This window comes from Mobula hypostoma, chromosome 7 (assembly GCF_963921235.1).
Source record: "Mobula hypostoma chromosome 7, sMobHyp1.1, whole genome shotgun sequence".
NCBI lineage: Eukaryota > Metazoa > Chordata > Chondrichthyes > Myliobatiformes > Myliobatidae > Mobula > Mobula hypostoma.
The window spans coordinates 50,340,357-50,358,628 of record NC_086103.1 but is presented as its reverse complement, the minus strand read 5'-3'; the positions used below and the strand labels follow the sequence as shown (position 1 = coordinate 50,358,628).

The 18,272-nt window shown below is 39.2% G+C and overlaps 1 protein-coding gene across 3 annotated transcripts in view; it reads right to left on the bottom strand.

Moving 5' to 3' along the window:
* The window catches only part of ppp3ca (protein phosphatase 3, catalytic subunit, alpha isozyme), a 440,681-nt gene extending 423,526 nt beyond the window's left edge, over window positions 1-17,155 (bottom strand). For 2 of the 3 annotated variants that reach the window (XM_063052707.1, XM_063052709.1), the window contains exon 1: window positions 16,990-17,153. In XM_063052707.1, coding sequence (XP_062908777.1) covers window positions 16,990-17,044 — 55 coding nt within the window. In that variant the 5' untranslated portion in view covers window positions 17,045-17,153. Of the gene's footprint in view, window positions 1-16,989 lie in introns of all 3 variants that reach the window. The other variant, XM_063052708.1, reaches the window with a different exon arrangement.
* Window positions 17,156-18,272: the final 1,117 nt, after the last annotated feature.

Here is an 18,272-nt window from a genome sequence, read left to right as displayed (position 1 = left end):
GAGAAGTGTGAGGTGGTACACTTTCGAAAGACAAACTCCAAGGCAGAGTACAAAGTAAATGGCAGGATACTTGGTAGTGTAGAGGAGCAGAGGGATCTGGGGGTACATGTCCACAGATCCCTGAAAGTTGCCTCGCAGGTAGATAGGGTAGTTAAGAAAGCTTATGGGGTGTTAGCTTTCATAAGTCGAGGGATAGAGTTTAAGAGTCGCGATGTAATGATGCAGCTCTATAAAACTCTGGTTAGGCCACAAATGGAGTACTATGTCCAGTTCTGGTCACCTCACTATAGGAAGGATGTGGAAGCATTGGAAAGGGTACAGAGGAGATTTACCAGGATGCTGCCTTGTTTAGAGAGTATGCATTATGATCAGAGATTAAGGGAGCTAGGGCTTTACTCTTTGTAGAGAAGGAGGATGAGAGGAGACATGATAGAGGTGTACAAGATAATAAGAAGAGTCGATAGAGTGGATAGCCAGCGCCTCTTCCCCAGGGCCCCACTGCTCAATACAAGAGGACATAGCTTTAAGGTAAGGGGTGGGAAGTTCAAGGGGGATATTAGAGGAAGGTTTTTTTACTCAGAGAGTGGTTGGTGCGTGGAATGCACTGCCTGAGTCAATGCTGGAGGCAGATACACTAGTGAAGTTTAAGAGACTACTAGACAGGTATATGGAGGAATTTAAGGTGGGGGGTAATATGGGAGGCAGGGTTTGAGGGTCGGCACAACATTGTGGGCCGAAGGACCTGTAATGTACTGTACTATGTTCTATGTTCTATATTGCCACCTACCCCCACCTCCCCACTACCACCATCATCATAATGCAAGGGTCACCTGTATCGCTCTCAAGCATCTGAAGGAAACCACAATTTCTCATAAATATTGGGTATATATACTAGTGGGATCTTAATCTCTTCTGTTGCACACACATAATACACAAAAGAGGTCATGTTGTTTCTTTTAAAGGGCTCTAAACAAAGTGGCGATGAAACATTCCATACACGTTGTTACAGTGCAGCACAGAGATGTTAATCACATGATGCAATCCTTAAAAGGGGTGTCAGCACTAAAGTAACTACCATTGTCACAACCATATATGCCACAATATCCAAGTGCACACAGTAAGGCAGCAAATCTTACTGGATGAGACTCTGCAAGATTCTACAACCACAATCAAAGGACAAATCAATCTTCAGTCAAAGCTTATTAACACCAAATCAATGAGATGGTATCATGATTGATCCCTTTTTATGAAACTCACTTATTTCAGCAGCAGGAGGTTAAGCAAGGTAGCCAATCTTGACAGACTTGCAGCAAAACTTTCTAATGGAGGGCCAGAAACAGCAGGGAAAAAAAGCAATGTTTTTGTTTTGCAATAACTCCAGGTTTATGGGGATCAAACAGAAGAAATCTGTAAAGCTTAAAACAAACATCTGACTGCAGTAGAAGAAAATACCAAATATATCATGAGCATTCCTTTAATTCAACTTTTGATCCCTTTTACATAACACTGGAAATGACCATCTACCAATCTATACCTTTGACGTTTTGTGGATGGGCTGAGGAACTCGTGGGAGAAATATGAGCAGGAAGGAAAATGTTCTTAAATGTTAGCTTTAATCTAAAGTTTAATAATTCGGGGATTATGTCACTTTTGACAGTTGGTTTACCTGTCCAAAGCGAGGTCTGCATAGCCAACAATAAAAGTAATCAAACAATGGTTAATTGGTCAAACACACTCATAATTTTGAGTACAGCTCTTCTCAATTGAAGGTGTAATTGGAGATATAGATCATTTCCTGAGTTGTTACTGGTTATATAACAGAATTTGGCTACTAATAGAGGCATCATAAACATATCGTTCATGTCCACACATAGTATTCACAGGCATTTACAATATTTTCCAGCAATCTCCAATGGATACTGAAAAAAAAGAACTTTGATTGCATTATTGTGGAAATATTCACTTGGAGGTTTACCTGATTAACCATTTTAACGGTTAATGAAGCAGTGTACCCAAGAGACATTCCTGGGCTTTATAGTTCTTCCATCAAAGCCGGTGCTGATAATATGGAAAACTCCTAGGTAAAATTATCTATTATACCTCACAGAATACTGAAAAAGTCTGACAATACCACTCCAGCTGCAGACATTATTTCATTCAGTGCAAAGTACGAACTGATTGCACTTCAGTTTAGGTGGCTTAATGTGGGGTAATTATTTCATCAACTGTCAGCAAGATACTTAAGGCATTCTTAATATTTTACATAATGTATACAGAATATTTTGGAACAGTTAGTTAAATAATAATGTCAATAAATGCATTTGAATTAATTATTGTTGTGTTTTGCTTTTAAGCTAGCGAGTAGGCTGCTTTATATGTTTTTATAAAGAATCTGCAGGTTTACAATCTTAAGCAAGTGCATGTTGCTCATTTAAACCTTCCTGATACATTGTGAGTCCATAACCTGCTATGTACTTCATGATACATGGAGCAGTATTGGGTTCCAGAATCCTACAGAAATAAAATTAAATTCTGAAAAATGGAAACTAATTTAATTTATTTGGATAAATATCTGCCTTTAAGTTTGATAGCATAAAAAATCTTTTCTGTGCTACCATACTGTGAGGGGCCATGCCAAGGTTTCCCGGCACCACTCCTCCTGGCCCATGAGTAAACAGTGCTAAATTAAAATTACATATTGGTCTCATGCCAACTTGCACTGGTGATTCAGCACTGTGCAAATGCCAGGATCACCAGTTAAAATCATGTTGGGGATCATAATCCGATAATGAATTCCTTACATTTAACTGTTTGTGTGGCCCTGCCATGAGGGAGCTGGAATTGCCCCACCCTGCTAAAAATGCACAAAAATTGGTGGTGGGGGGGGGGAGAATTGGAAGCAGAAAAACTCCAGTTAACCATCTACTAAGTGGGCAGATTAAAAGTCAATGCTTTGGCTTTAAAAACTTATGAGACCATACCTAAACAATGATTTTGGTCTGCAATTATTTTGTCTGACAATTTTGCATACTTGAGTCAAAATCACTGCACCTTTGAAAAATGAATGTAATGCAGACATTTTTGACAAGGTTGATGAAGCTCTACAAAATCATATGAACTCACATCTTTGAAGTGCAATTCTTCACACTGCAATTTCATCACCTGAAAATCAAAACTAAAAGCCATTTACAATGCATCTGTAACAGATGATCTTTTACCCTGTCTCAAGTAACCGATGAGTCACTTACCTTGTACAAATGTAAAATTCATCTACTCTGTAATAAGCATTGTGAGAAAATTGTTGTCAGGCGAGAACAATGGTTAGATGTGCACAGAAGGAGGCAACTGTGAGTGTGAATCACCAAATGCTGCAAGCTGTGCAGAAGTCTAGGAGAACTGATATGACAGCTAGGAAATTGTCCCTAAAAAGGAGGGTGGAAAGGCGAGCCTTGAATCTCACAGTAATGCAACAGCAAAGGAGATGCTGACACAGGAGAATAGATTGTAATAGTAAAGTAACTTTAGAGTCCAAACTGCAGCATCAAGATGGGGACCTGTGACGATGAAAATGATCAGAAATTAAGTAAGATTTTGAGACTAGATGTGGAAATCAGGGCCCCCATCAGAGCATTGGGAGAAATCGTTTGGCCAGGAATATGGACCAGTCAGGATTGGAGGTTTATAGTGAAGTGATCAAAGACCTGGCAATATTGGAGCTAGACCCATCAGAGAAAAGGATAGGGAGTAGGAAGTATCGATGTGGTAAGAGCAATATTTCAGAGAGCAAGAGCCAATTAGAGGGCTGCTTGAGGGAATGCCAAGGAACAAAAATATGTACAGGAAGTTTAGATTTATTAATGAGGTCCCAGTCCAGGCCTTAATTGAGAGGACATTTTCACCTAAGTATTGTCCAACATGGTAACTTCCAAGATAACATAGTTTAATTTTCCCTACAATGCACAAGGAATGATGTCCCATGGTTCCATACATCTGTGACATGGGAATCACATCAGACATGCAAGCGCGGTTATCACTGTAAAATGCCCATTGAGATTTCTGAAGTGATGTGAAATGACCTGAAAAAGATTATTATCAAGTTTCCATTCATAGTAAGCACATTTTAATCACACAGCACAGAATTAAATAGTGCTACATAATCTTATTTTATGGGTTACCTTTTTTAAGAAATTCAGTTTAGTGAGCAGTGTTTAAGAAAAGGTATACATTAAAGCATTAAATAAAAAATACCCAATATATTGGGTAGCCTCCAACCTGATGGCATGAACACTGACTTCTCCAACTTCCGCTAATGCCCCACCTCCCCATCGTACCCCATCGGTTACTTATTTATATACACACATTCTTTCTCTCTCTCTCTCTCTCTCTCTCCTTTTTCTCCCTCTGTCCCTCTCACTATACCCCTTGCCCATCCTCTGGGTTTTCCCCCCTCCCCCTTTTCCTTCTCCCTGGGCCTCCTGTCCCATGATCCTCTCATATCCCCTTTGCCAATCACCTGTCCAGCTCTTGGCTCCATCCCTCCCCCTCCTGTCTTGTCCTATCATATTGGATCTCCCCCTCCCCCTCCCACTTTCAAATTTCTTACTAGCTCCTCCTTCAGTTAGTCCTGATGAAGGGTCTCGGCCCGAAACGTCAACTGTACCTCTTCCTAGAGATGCTGCCTGGCCTGCTGCGTTCACCAGCAACTTTGATGTGTGTTGCTTGAATTTCCAGCATCTGCAGAATTCCTCGTGTTTACCCAATATATTGGAGTCTTTCAAATTACTCTTGATAATGAAAAAATGAAGTCCTCCTCTCTCATCGCTAATCTTATTTATCGCTTTATTTGGTTTAATTTCTGCATAGTTTATAATGAAGTTTAGGAAAGTGCAGAATTCTAGCTTCTACACTTTATGGCACTGTATACATGATACATTACTATCTTACCATGCTACAGAACATCACTTCAAACATTATTTCCATAAATTAATGCTGAGAGCAGACTAGACTTTAACAAAATACACTAATATGAGGATATGAAATGTAATTACTCCAATTGGATAGCAATGTATTGTAGCTCAAATGTAAAAACCCTAGGAATTCTATGAGTCAACTAACAATTACTATTATAAGTCAGTTCAGCACAGTTTGGTCTGTGAAATGCTTCAAACACAACAGAGTTTGGCTGGCATGCAGAAGAAAGGGAAGCAATTTGTGTTTGTATATTTCAAAAACAATGCCTTGCCTTTATTCTCATCTTTCATTGCTATAATCCTCCTTGCTTGAAGAAATATATTGACACAAAATCAAAGCAGATTTAATTATAATATGTTATACTGGATAATATTTACAAGATCATAAATAAAGATTGCTACCAACTATAGCAACAGCTTTACTGGCAATGACATCAGATTTAATTTAGATAAGTGTTGAATTACAAGGCACAATATTTTTAAAGTTGTGCATGAATGCTTGAATTTTTATGAACAATACTAGAGATTAAAATTTATAGTGGCTCTGTTCTTACAGGCACATGTTAGCAGTTCTGATCAGCATTTACCAGGTAGATAGAAGCAAATCTGGGACTCTGGCACTTTTGCTTTCAAATCAGGAGCCCCAAACTTAATGCCAGATTCAGGACCCCAAGTTTGTACATTTGGTCCTGCATTGGATTACAACAGTAAACTTCAAATCTGTTGCCATTTACCAAAACTTACACTGGGATACACTGTTGCAGGGTCTGAGATTGTAGGGCTGTGGCTTACACACACACTTCTAAAATACTTTCGTTAAATGTTTTCAATCATTTATGTTTTTGATGCATTTAGTTCACATTATTTTCTATTTTTGTAGTGAATCAAGAGTTAATTTCGCAAATCATTTATTTTGATTTAAGCAGTTTTTGGATGGCAGAGATGCTTACAAATTAGGAAATGACTCTATCAATGACAGCTTCAACAACCAGCAAAGACAGGGCTGGGAAAACTTAGTGCAACCGCTGCAAAGAGGAAGGACCACAGACAGCGGCCACTGCCCCACTGCACACAGAGGGGCTGGCTGCCATATAACAGCTTCTTAAACACGTCGTGTGTATATTCGTTAAAGAAAAAAACATGAGTGACTTTGTTAAAATGTGCATCAATTTGGTGGTGCAGCAAACATGAGGGAAATTAAGTATTAATTTCCTTTCCTGTAATTTTTTGTAAATAAAGTATATTTTTGAAATTTAAAAGTGGAATTCGTAATTCTCCATCTGACAAATTTCTTATTTTGTTTGAGGGCCTGGCTTCCTCACTGCTCTTCCAAACACCCTGCCACCACTCAAGCCAATCTTTCAGGCCCAGTGCTTCAAGACCTAGTAAGGTGAGTTGAGGACAAACTATAGGTGCTGATTCCAAGCGGTCAGTTGGTCCAGTCCAGTAATATTTAGCCCAATATGATCATTCAGATGAAATAAATAAAACTTCTGAATGTCTATAAAGACTTGCAATTGACTGACCTTTAATATTTCTACCTAAATGTATTCCCTTTGAGTATCCAAAAAAAAGATGTGTATTTTAATATCAAAGTTCAAAGTACATTTATTATCAAAGTACATATATGCCACCATATACAACCCTGAGATTCGTTTTCTCGTGGGCATACTCAGAAAATCCAAGAAACATAACAGAATCAATGAAAGATCACACTCAACAGGAAGGATAAACAACCAGTGTACAAAAGACAACAAATTGTGCAAATACAAAAACAAAGAAATAATAATAAATAAATAAGCAATTAATATCAGAAGCATGAGATGAAAAGTCCTTGAAAGTGAGTCCATAAGTTGAGGGAACAATTCAGTGATGGGGCGGATGAAGTTGAATGAAATTATGCTCACTTATTCAAGAGCCTGATGGTTGAGGGGTAATAACTGTTTGTGAACCTGGTGGTGTGGGTCCTGAAGTTCCTGTACCTTCTTCCTGATAGCAGCAGTGAGAAGAGAGTATGGCCAGGGTGGTGAGGATCCTTGAAGATGGATTCTGCTTTCCTGCGACAGTGCTCCGAATAAATGTGCTGAGTGGTGGGAAGGGCTCTAATGATGAACTTGGCTACATCTACTATTTTTGGTAGGATTATGAAAATACATATTTTTGTAGAATATGAAAATACAGTTGATTAATGAGCAAAGATTTACATTTGGAGAGCATTTTATGCAAATGAAATAAGAGTGTAATATATCACTTGTGGGTAATTTTATTAAAAAGCAATATGTTTGCAAGGAGTTCAAATTCTACTGAATAATTTTAATAAAAACTAAATTGTAAATGAATAATTTGCAGACGAAATCTCAATTACTGAACTGCACTTGTGGTGTGTGCTTGCTTTAGTTCTTTGTGGAACTACCTTCCATGTTCTTCATACTTAATATTTCAGGTCTTCCTATAACCAAGTACCAGAAATTAACTCTCCAGAATGTTTAATAATGGCTTCCTATCACTAATGATATTAAGAACTACTTTCTGTTGCTCCCAAAACCAGAAAAGTGCATCGTGCACCATTATCAAACTTCAACTGTTAATTGCAATGCAGGCAACATGTTAACTTTGTGCTGACTGCTCATTTAAATGATTTTAGCTTTCAGTCAGCACTAACAACACTCATCAATGCCTGGATGCATCAGCAGAAGCCAATAACTTGAGTGGCTAGCTACAGTTAAATCTAACCAAGGATACTTAAAGCAAGCTTGTACATCTGATCCTTTTAGTTTTGCATGCTGTGAACCTGACCAGAGAAATACCTGAAAAAAAATAGTTACCATAGGAAAGATGGATTTCAAAATGTCTAGGGGCTGTACTGAAGCCTCAAATGGAAGAGATACAGATTAGAAAGTGGATTGTATTTGCAAAGCCAGTCAGACATAAGCTCGGAAAACAAGATTAGTAGATAACTCTGGAATTCAATCTTGTGAGTCAATCAGCAAGAATATGAATGCAAACCCACAGTCTATTCAATTACTGCACAAGTGTTTCAAACTCAGTAAATGTTACATTCTAGTGTTATATTTTACCATCCGTACTACTGGCTCAGACTCTTCTCAAATCACCCCCTTACACCTCTCATCTACCAACAATTGCAATAAATTTATTCTCTTACTTAGAATTCAGATACTTCACTCCAACTTCAAACTATGTAACATTGTTAAATTCTTAAGTCTCAATTTCACAGTTTTCGCAGTCTGTCGTCTTCTAGTTCTTCCAGCATTTTGTGTGTGTTGTTCAGATTTCCAGCATCTGCAGATTTTCTCTTGTTTATTGTCTTCGATGCTATTGCTCTTTCATTGATCCTGTTTACAGTTACTATTCTATATATACCGAGTATACCGGCAAGAAAAATAATCTCAGGGTTGTATGTGGTGACATGCATATTCTCTGATAATAAATTTTACTTTGAACTGTGAGCATAGTTGAAGCCTACTGTTAGCTACTCAACTGCATCCTCCTCATTAACTCCACAGGACTCACTGATACATTGCTATCTCTTGTGCATGACTAAGTGATTTACATTTAGCAACAAGAGCTAATTTGAGTGGACATGTCCAATCCACTATTGAGGGAAAATGGAAATGGCCTTCACAGGAACACTCATCAGAGACTGTGGCCTATACAGAATATGTAAAGCACTCAGTAAAAAACTATATAATTGGGCTGGAGCTACAATGTAGAAGACCAGCCTGCGTACATACAGTAAGGAAGCGGTGATGGTTCCTTTTAATTGTACTGGTGGACGCCTCTTCCTGCTGCCCAGTGTATATTCAGTTATGTGAGGTCAAAAGACAACATTAGCTAGAGCGCTAAGCTCCAAAACTGCAGCAGTGGCATCAGCTCAGCACTACACACTGATTAACATCATGAGGTTAGCATCCAATCTAAAAAGGCAATCACTCAAGCCACTTCAAGCATCAGTCCCTTATATGAATTGCTGCTTTAAGAGCTCCAGGCACAACTGAGCTAAATTCATGCTATGTGTGTGACTTCGTAAATTATGCACAACATAATTCAGTGGATGTTCACAACATGAGTAATAATGCACTCTATAATGTCATGTCCACTTTGATTCACTCCACAAGCATGCACAGCACCAGGGCTGACACTTTGCAGTTTAAGTGTACAAAGCACACGCATGCATGCACACATATACCCCAACCTGCAAAACTTCTTCACAGGTCTATCATGCATACAATCTTACTGGGAAAAGTTAGCATACTTACATAACATAGCAGAGGGATCTGGAGGTACATGTCCACAGATCCCTGAAAGTTGCCTCACAGGTAGATAGGGTAGTTAAGAAAGCTTATGGGGTGTTAGCTTTCATAAGTTGAGGGACAGAGTTTAAGAGTCGCGATGCAATGATGCAGCTCTATAAAACTCTCGTTAGATCACAATTGGAGTACTGTGTCCAGTTCTGGTCGCCTCACTATAGGAAGGATGTGGAAGCATTGGGAAGGGTACAGAGGAGATTTACCAGGATGCTGCCTGGTTTAGAAAGTATGCATTATGATCAGAGATTAAGGAAGTTAGGGCTTTACTCTTTGGAGAGAAGGAGGATGAGAGAAGATATGATAGAGGTGTACAAGATAATAAGAGGAATAGATAGAGTGGATAGCTAGTTCCTCTTCCCCAGGGCACCACTGCTCAATACAAGAGGACATGGCTTTAAGGTAAGGGGTGGGAAGTTCAAGGGGAATATTAGAGGAAGGTTTTTTACTCAGAGACTGGTTAGTGGGTGGCATGCACTGCCTGAGTCAGTGGTGGAGGCAGATACACTGGTGAAGTTTAAGAGACTACTAGACAGGTATATGGAGGAATTTAAGGTGGGGGTTTATATGGGAGGCAGGGTTTGAGGGTCGGCAGAACATTGTGGGCTGAAGGGCCTGTAATGTGCTGTACTATTCTATGTTCTCTGTTCTATGTTCTATAACTACCTAACAATGATAAATCAATACAAGAAGGAAACTTGAAAATCAAATCCATGTAAAAGATCTGCATGACATTACTACAATATCACAGGAATTTTATTTTTAATAATGGTATTAGTTTATCAACAGGACTAACTCTAATCCCGTCCTAGCCTAGTTTTTATTTTGCATTATGTCTGTCAATCAAAATTAGGATTTATAGTTCAGTTTTTAGATTAACTATTTGTCAAAGAATACCATTTTATTTTTCATTAAATCCCCATAAATATCAGAAAGAAAAGGAATTAACACTATGTGGACACAAGAGACTGCAGATGATGCAAAAATAAACTATTGGACGAACTCAATGGGTCGAGCAACATCTGTGGTACTGTATTGATGTTTCAGGTTAACTCCCGCTAGGTTCCTCCAGTAGTTTGATACTTTTTGTAACATTATGTAATTTGCCAGGATTTAGTACAGTGATCATTCTTATTTGAGCAAATATTTAATAATATCAGCCAACAAGCTTGGTGTACTGCCACTGTATTTTTAAACCACTATTCTAAGTCAACATAAAACATAAAATGAAGAAAATAATGCAAACCAACAATTCAGTATAATTCATAAATAAATTTATTACATTATTTAATTTTTAAAACATCACATGAAAATGTAATATCATTATTAGTAAAAGTTAAAAAAAAACCTTATTTTCTATTTTGTAAGTTCTCCACTTAAAGTAATTTTTTCAATTCTTCAACCTTCTCCCTCACAATTTTTCATTTCCACTGCTAGGTTAACATTATTTTTTAGGTGACTGTCCTGGAGTTTATAACCTGGCCTATGTCAATCTTACCTTTGGCTTTCTCTATGAAGGGAAATATTAGTGTCAGCATTTCGTTATACAATATTAGCTACTGAGCGATAACTAAAAATGCATCATCTTAATGTGCTGGGTCACAGGCCTTTCTTTTGATAACATAAGCAGTCACTGTCTACCTTTATAAATTAAACAAAATGGAGTCAAAAATATATGGAAGCATGGATGGATAAATGGTGGTGAAAATGTAAAGATACGTTTGAGAAAGAAACACTGTGGCAATGTTACCCATGAATGAGATAAAAGATATTCTTAATAACCTACAAAATTATTCGAAGTTTTAAGACCTTACTCAATTTTAATAAACTTCATTCTGTATTTTAATTGTATAGATACAAAACAATAAAACAAGAAATATACAATACATGAAATATATGCTGAGAAGGCACTGTCTAGAGGACACACACAAAATGCTGAAGGATCTCAGCAGGTCAGACGGCACCTATGGAAATGAATAAAGAGTTGACTTGCTGAGTACATCCAGCATTTTGTGTGTGTTGCTCTGCATTTCCAGCATCTGCAGAATATCCTGGGCTTATTATTGCATCGGGAACAACTGGGTAGCTGTGTGTAGTGCAGTTCTGTGCCTTTCATGTGATTACACACACTGGTCATGCATTATTTCAGAAGTCACAGACAAAGCATGAATTACCAGCACAATGTCCAGCTATGGGTAGAGCTCTCTAAGAGCAGCCACTCTTAAGATGAAATATTATTTAAGGTAGCTTGCGTGACCCACTGTTAAGATGGCTGATAAAGACAAAAAGATGTTCCACTTTCCTGCTGCTTGAATGGACAACACAGCAGCAATACTGAAGATACAGGAAGAAAGGACAAGGTGTTTATTTATGGCTATCAGTGCTCCTGTGGACAGTTTGATAATTGATGAGGGAGTGGAGATCAAAACATTGTTGGAAGAAGTGAAAGTGATTGGTGTGGGAGAGTGATATGAACAGAGGCTGTGGCAAAGTTCTGTGAGATCATGACTCAGATAAAGGAAGAAAGATTAGAGTAAGAGCCAATTAGTAAATAACTTAAAAGGAAGCTATCCAAGTCAAGTTTCCACCATAGGCAGAGGTGCACCCTGAAAGACTCGCTTAAATCATGAGGCTGTGAAGCAGTCTGCACGATATGAACTAAGTTGGGTTGTGAGTGAATAGAGCACTTTAGATCAATGAAACCTTATTGCTCCCAGTAATATTCTGTGCAAGCATTAAACTATATGGGTCAGCGGACTGTAATCACTGGTTAGTTGGAATGAGTTGCTGAAAACAGCTCACATGTGTCAGCACTATTTAACTCAGAATTTCACTTAATCCTGATGCATCCGGGGAAAATCACTTTCAGTCCTCTAGCACTGGACTGTAGTAACATATAACCAACTTCAAGGCAGAGTATTTCACCTACATGTCCCAAACAATGCTCATTAAGTTCTGGTAAAAAAAATGCATCATGGTTCTTCACACCAGAACCTTGAGCACAAAAACCTAGTCAGCTGTACAGGCAGAGTCTAGAAAGGTGGCAGGTCGATCAACAGCTGAACAAATGTACTGACATGTTAATGATTCAGGGATGGATCATTTAACAAAACAATTCTTCATGAAGAAACCATCTCTGAAATGTTAATGACTAGTACCTCAACACCACTTACAGTATTTTGTCATTCTCTATTGGATTTCTGCCCTCGTCAGTTATTAGTTTTGTTTTGTTTCATTTAACCATTGTATTTTGTATTCATTTTTCTTCCAGTATTGTTTTTTTTCTTGCTGCTCCTGATTCCTTATGGCATGATTCACTTTCTTCATTGCTGCTATCTAAAAAAACGCCAAGTTCTTAAAGCTGCACCATGGGCTGAGAGGCCTAAACCATGCTCCACTGTTCTGCGTTATATACTCCAATCACAAACAAGAGAAAATCTGCAGATGCTGGAAATCCAAAGCAACACACACAAATTGCTGGAGGAACTCAGCAGGTCAGGTAAATCTATGAAAAAGAGTACAGTCAATGTTTCGGGCCAAGACCCTTCATCAGGACTTTTGAAGGGTCTTGCTGAAGGGTCTCGGCCTGAAACGTCGACTGTACTCTTTTCCATAGATGCTGCCCAGTCTGCTGAGTTCCTCCGGCATTTTGTGTGTGTTGCTGTGTTATATATTGAACATTTCATTTGTTCCTCTTGAGCACCATTTTAGATTTCTTGTCAAAGTTTTAACAACCTACTATAGCAAATAACTTACGTTGTGCATACAAGTATATCATGAGTAAAACTTACAAAGCTTTCACACATTAAACTTTCATATATGAAAATACCCTCGGGTAATTCTGATACTTCACATGATAATGAAATTGGATGATACTTTGGCATATTTGAATCATTCCCTTTGCAGATGGCCAAATATGAATCTTACAAAGGTACACTTTAATTGCAAAAGTCATTAGAACTGGGTACACAGCATCAACCGCTACCTTACATGGCTATCATCCTTATAGATACATTTCTATGAACAGGTTTGTGAAATCAGAAGGAGCTAGCAAGCTAAAAAGGAAACCATCTGAGTTTTTTGTTTACAATAATGAAAGCATATATACAATTTAAGCTATATTTTACAATATCAATATATTGTAAAATACCTCACCTCTGCCCCTCTGACCCTCAACACAGGTGCCCCTCAGAGGGGATCCTAAGCCCCCTCCTTTACTCTCTGTATTATCCACGACTGTGTCACCACCCACGGCTCCAATCTGCTGATTAAATTTGCTGACAATACGACATTGATTAGCCTTATGTCAAATAATAATGAGGCAGCCTTCAGAGAAGAAGTCATCACCCTGACACAGTGGTGTCAAGAAAACAACCTCTCCATCAATGTCACAAAAACAAAGGAGCTGATTGTGAATAGAGACAGGCTAACCCCTATTGCCATCAATGGATCTAGGGTTAAAAGGGCGAACAGCTTTAAGTTTCTAGACATACACATCACCAAGGATCTCACATGGTGTGTACATACCGGCTGCGTGGTGAAAAAAGCACAACAGCGCCTCTTTCACCTCAGATGGTTAAAGAAGTTTGGCGTGAGTCCCCAAATCCTAAGGACTTTCAACAGGGGTACAACTGAGAGCATCCTGACTGACTGCATCACTGCCTGGTATGGGAACTGTACTTCCGTCAATCACAGGACTCAGCAGAGAGTGGTGCGGACAGCCCAGCGCATCTGTAGATGTGAACTTCCCACTATTCAGGACACTTACAGAGACAGGTCTGTAAAAAAGGGTCCAAAGGATCATTGGGGACCCGAGTCACCCCAACCACAAACTGTTTCAGCTGCTACCATCCGGGAAACAGTATCGCAGCATAAAAGCCAGGACCAACGGGCTCCAGGACAGCTTTTTCCACCGGGCCATCAGACTGATTAGTTCACTCTGATACAATTGTATTTCTATGTTATATTGAATGTCCTGTTGTACATACTAAATTACTATAAATTGCACATTGCACATTTAAACGGAGACATAAAGTAAAGATTTTTACTCCTCATCTATGTAAAGGATGTAAGAAATAAAGTCAATTCAATTCAATTTAGCAGCATCAATCACAGGAGTGAACTCAGGCAAATCCATGAATGTCCAGTTGAAATTCAAATGAAAGGACGATGTCTCTGAAGGGCTCGTTCAATCTACAAATAAATTTACCCTGTATTTAAATGAATGAGTAAGTGCCATTCATTGGAAATCCATCGAGTTTTCCAATTGAGATGATCACATGAACATTAACTTCATATTCCAGCATCACAGAGCGCATATTAACACAACTAGTCTTAGCATTCTTTATCAGGGTTTGCTGGTACGGGGGTGTGAACTATTTTGTACTTTATTACTGTTCGGTAGAATTCAAACCAAGCTAGTAGAACATAGCTAATAGACACATCAACATGCTTAAGACCAAGAGCAGGCTGATCATCACATCACAGGCAACATCCTACTCCTCGCTGTGAAAGTGAGAGAAATTATGTTTCTCCGGCCATCAATTTGGCAGCCTTATTTGCAACAGCCTTAATTGTGCTTTAACTTAAATAACTAACTAAAGAACCTCTTGGATAAGTGTAAACTATCCATCAATGAACCCTCATTGTTAGCAATGACTCTACTGAAAGCAAATTTATCATAAATCAGACGCTTTGGGTTCAAGTCCCACTTCAGTGAACTCAACATTAAAAGTCAGGTGCTGGGATAGGTAGATTCCAAGCTGCCGTTTTTTGTTCAAATTACAATAAGCACCTTTCAGGAGAGTTGTCCAAGTGTCTTGGCTTCAAATGACATCACAGGAAAGTCACTGAAAAACGTTTCCTTCATTAGAAAAGTAACTACACTTTGAAAGTGCATCCATGGTTTTACAACATTCTTAGCATAACAAGATCATAGAAACATAGAAAACCTACAGCACAATACAGGTCCTTCGACCCACAATGCTGTGCCGAACATGTACTTACTTTAGAAATCACCTAGGGTTACCCATAGCCCTCTATATTTCTAAGCTCCATGCACCAAGCTCATAAAAATCTTTTTAAACATTTGCTCTCATAAGTTTGTATTTCCATTTTTACTTTACCATCCAAGAGCAAATTACTATTGTGGAGCAATTGAATGGGCAATATTTTAGACTGTGGAGGTGGTGAACTGACAGACGTGAGGTGAATGTTCAAAATAGTTTCTTTTATGCAAAATCTTAAAGAAATGTGTAAATTTTGAAAAAAAAATTGGCTCTTGATTACTCAATTCATATTTTATATGCTATTCAATGCTTTTTATTTTCACTATGTCAATGGTGGTTGTTTACACACACACTAAAATTCGATCAATAAACAATAAAAGTAGACAGTTCATACTTCCTGAAAAGAATAAATAGGATATAGCAAATACATAGGAAATCCAATTTTGTGCAAAATATAAGGCTAGTCAGCCAGAAAAAACATTTTTACAATACCCATAATGATAAACAGGATACTAAAACCGATTTGCCTAATAATGCAGTCGTGCACGTCCTAAACTGTAACCGCTTAGTTGTTATGCTATTGCATTCAATGGAGGGGTGGGTGAACCAGCGCCAATATTCAGCAAACCCGTCTAACGAGACACGTAAAGATTATCGCATTCTGACGTCGTTTACCCTCCAGTATGAAGGATTTTTTTTCTGGTAATCAGATTTCAATTAACTCCACAGTGCCTCGTGTTTCCATAAACATCCCGACACTGAGCAATGTTTAACCATTGGCGTGGAATGCACAACAGCCACAAAGGTAATCCCAATCCCACCGACTCGTTCCACTCATCGCTGTCAATCGTTGTCTCATTCCGATATAACCAAGTACAACATTCGCACCATCAACAAGAGGATTCTTCCAAAATCTTCCCCCCCCCCCCACCACCTTCCCATCCACTTATAAACAGGAATCTGCAGTAACGCCTATTGCGTGGATGTTCTGAATGCCAGGGGAGACCTTTAAGTGAGGGAATCACCCACACACTCTGAAATGGACGTTGTTGCGAAGCCACTGCAATAAAACGCATATTCCACTCGGGCGGTGTCTTTAAATGCGGAAATCAAAATAAACGGAAGGCTTTATCATAAATAAAACAAACAGAAAACGAGGTCACTGCTCTTGTTAATTGTAAAATATGTAACCCAAATCTATTTTTGCATGCATTGACCAAGTGGCTTGCGTGGAGATCAGCAGCAGCCTCTTGGACAGCGCCAGTCTGCTTTAAAAAATCTAAATAATTATAGTTGGCAATAGGTGGGAAGGTTGACTGGAATAACAGCAAACGAGCGACACCCATGCTCAAAAAATAGGGATAATTGTAACTAACAGAATTAGAGCTTCACACACCAAAGCAATACCTGTCATCGCGATGAAATTTAATTAGCAAACAAAAAACATTTAACGGCTAGAACATTATTTTTGCAACGATTCTCTTAAAACAAGACAGTGAGATCGAATGCTATATGCTTATTTTTTTTTCTATCCAAGGTTCCTAACGATCTGCATGAGCTCCCAATGCTTCCACAGAACGGTGTCACCATCATCACATATGTATTCAATCGTCTGAAATTGTTCTCTAGCTATGCTTTCATGTTTTTTTTAATCGATGGTGCATTTTAATGTTGGCTTGTACTCACATTTTACCATCCTTTCCGTGGACGATATATTAATGTCATTGTTGGACATCTTCATGAGCGAATGCAATGGGTTCAGGCTGTCTCCGTTGTCCCGAGTGCAGCGTGCGGTAGGCTGCAGTTGCTACAGCATCACCCGGGCAGCGCTGCTCTGCTCAGAGGGAGCGAGCGAGCGAGCGCGGGCGGGCACGCGCGGCGCCGTCACAGCAACAGCATCGGAGGGCGTGCACGCGCCGCGAGGAGCGTGGGAATGGAAAGCCCACGCGCGTTCGGGGCCGACGGCGGCATCGCGCACGCCCAGGTGGCTCGGACGTCACGAGGCGCCGTGCCGCGGTCGCGGCCGCGCTCGCAGCAGCGGAGCAGCTGCAGCGGCAGCATAGCGGCCGCTCGGGGAACTCCCACGCAACTGGTGCCAGGGTCAGCCTCATACTGCCCTCTCACGGATGTACAGGGATACCCTCTGTCCTCCCCCCACCACCACAGACACGCACGCAGTTACACACGCACAAACATACAATGGCTATATTGTTCTTGCATTGTCACACGCGAGCAGGAAAATCCAAATAAAGTCTGAGTAGCTGATGCAAAAGTACAGAGGCGAATCTACGGTGTTGAGAATCTGCAATAAAATGCTCAGTAAACAAGACTGGCTGGTCGCGCTTTTGCATCATATCTGTTGAAATAGGAAAGAAAGATGAGGGGGCGGAGCGGGCGGGAGATGTCAGTTTTGGCAGCATATGTTGGGAGAACATGCATTAATGTCTGGGTGGTGGACTTCTCGTTAATTTTCACTGTATTTTTAAATAAATGTTGAATTCTTTATCAAATAGCATTTTAATTTATTTTGCTGAAACGCTTTCGCAAGAGATGTAGCACGCAAGGTGAACTCTGATCTCTGATGTCTTAACAGATGAAAATCTCTAGCTTTTCTTTTGTTTTGGTTTCAGATTACATTTCGAAATTTATGTAGGAGCTACCTTTGCGTGGGAATAAAATTTCTGTATACTTTAGTTCAAATAAAAAGGAAATTAATTACAATTTTTGTATATCCTCCAAATGACATCCAAATGATTATAAATGGTAATTAATTCACAACTGATTTCCCGATGTTATTTGTGGAAATGTTCAATCTCTGACATCTGCACTGTTCGTTTTAACTACTCACTTACTTGTTCAGTTTAATTCAGTTTGTTTCAATATAACATATACATTTGCCTGGACATTGATGTGAAGGGACTGGTACTCATGGTAGCAAGGAGATCAGAGCTAGAACACTGTTAACAAGT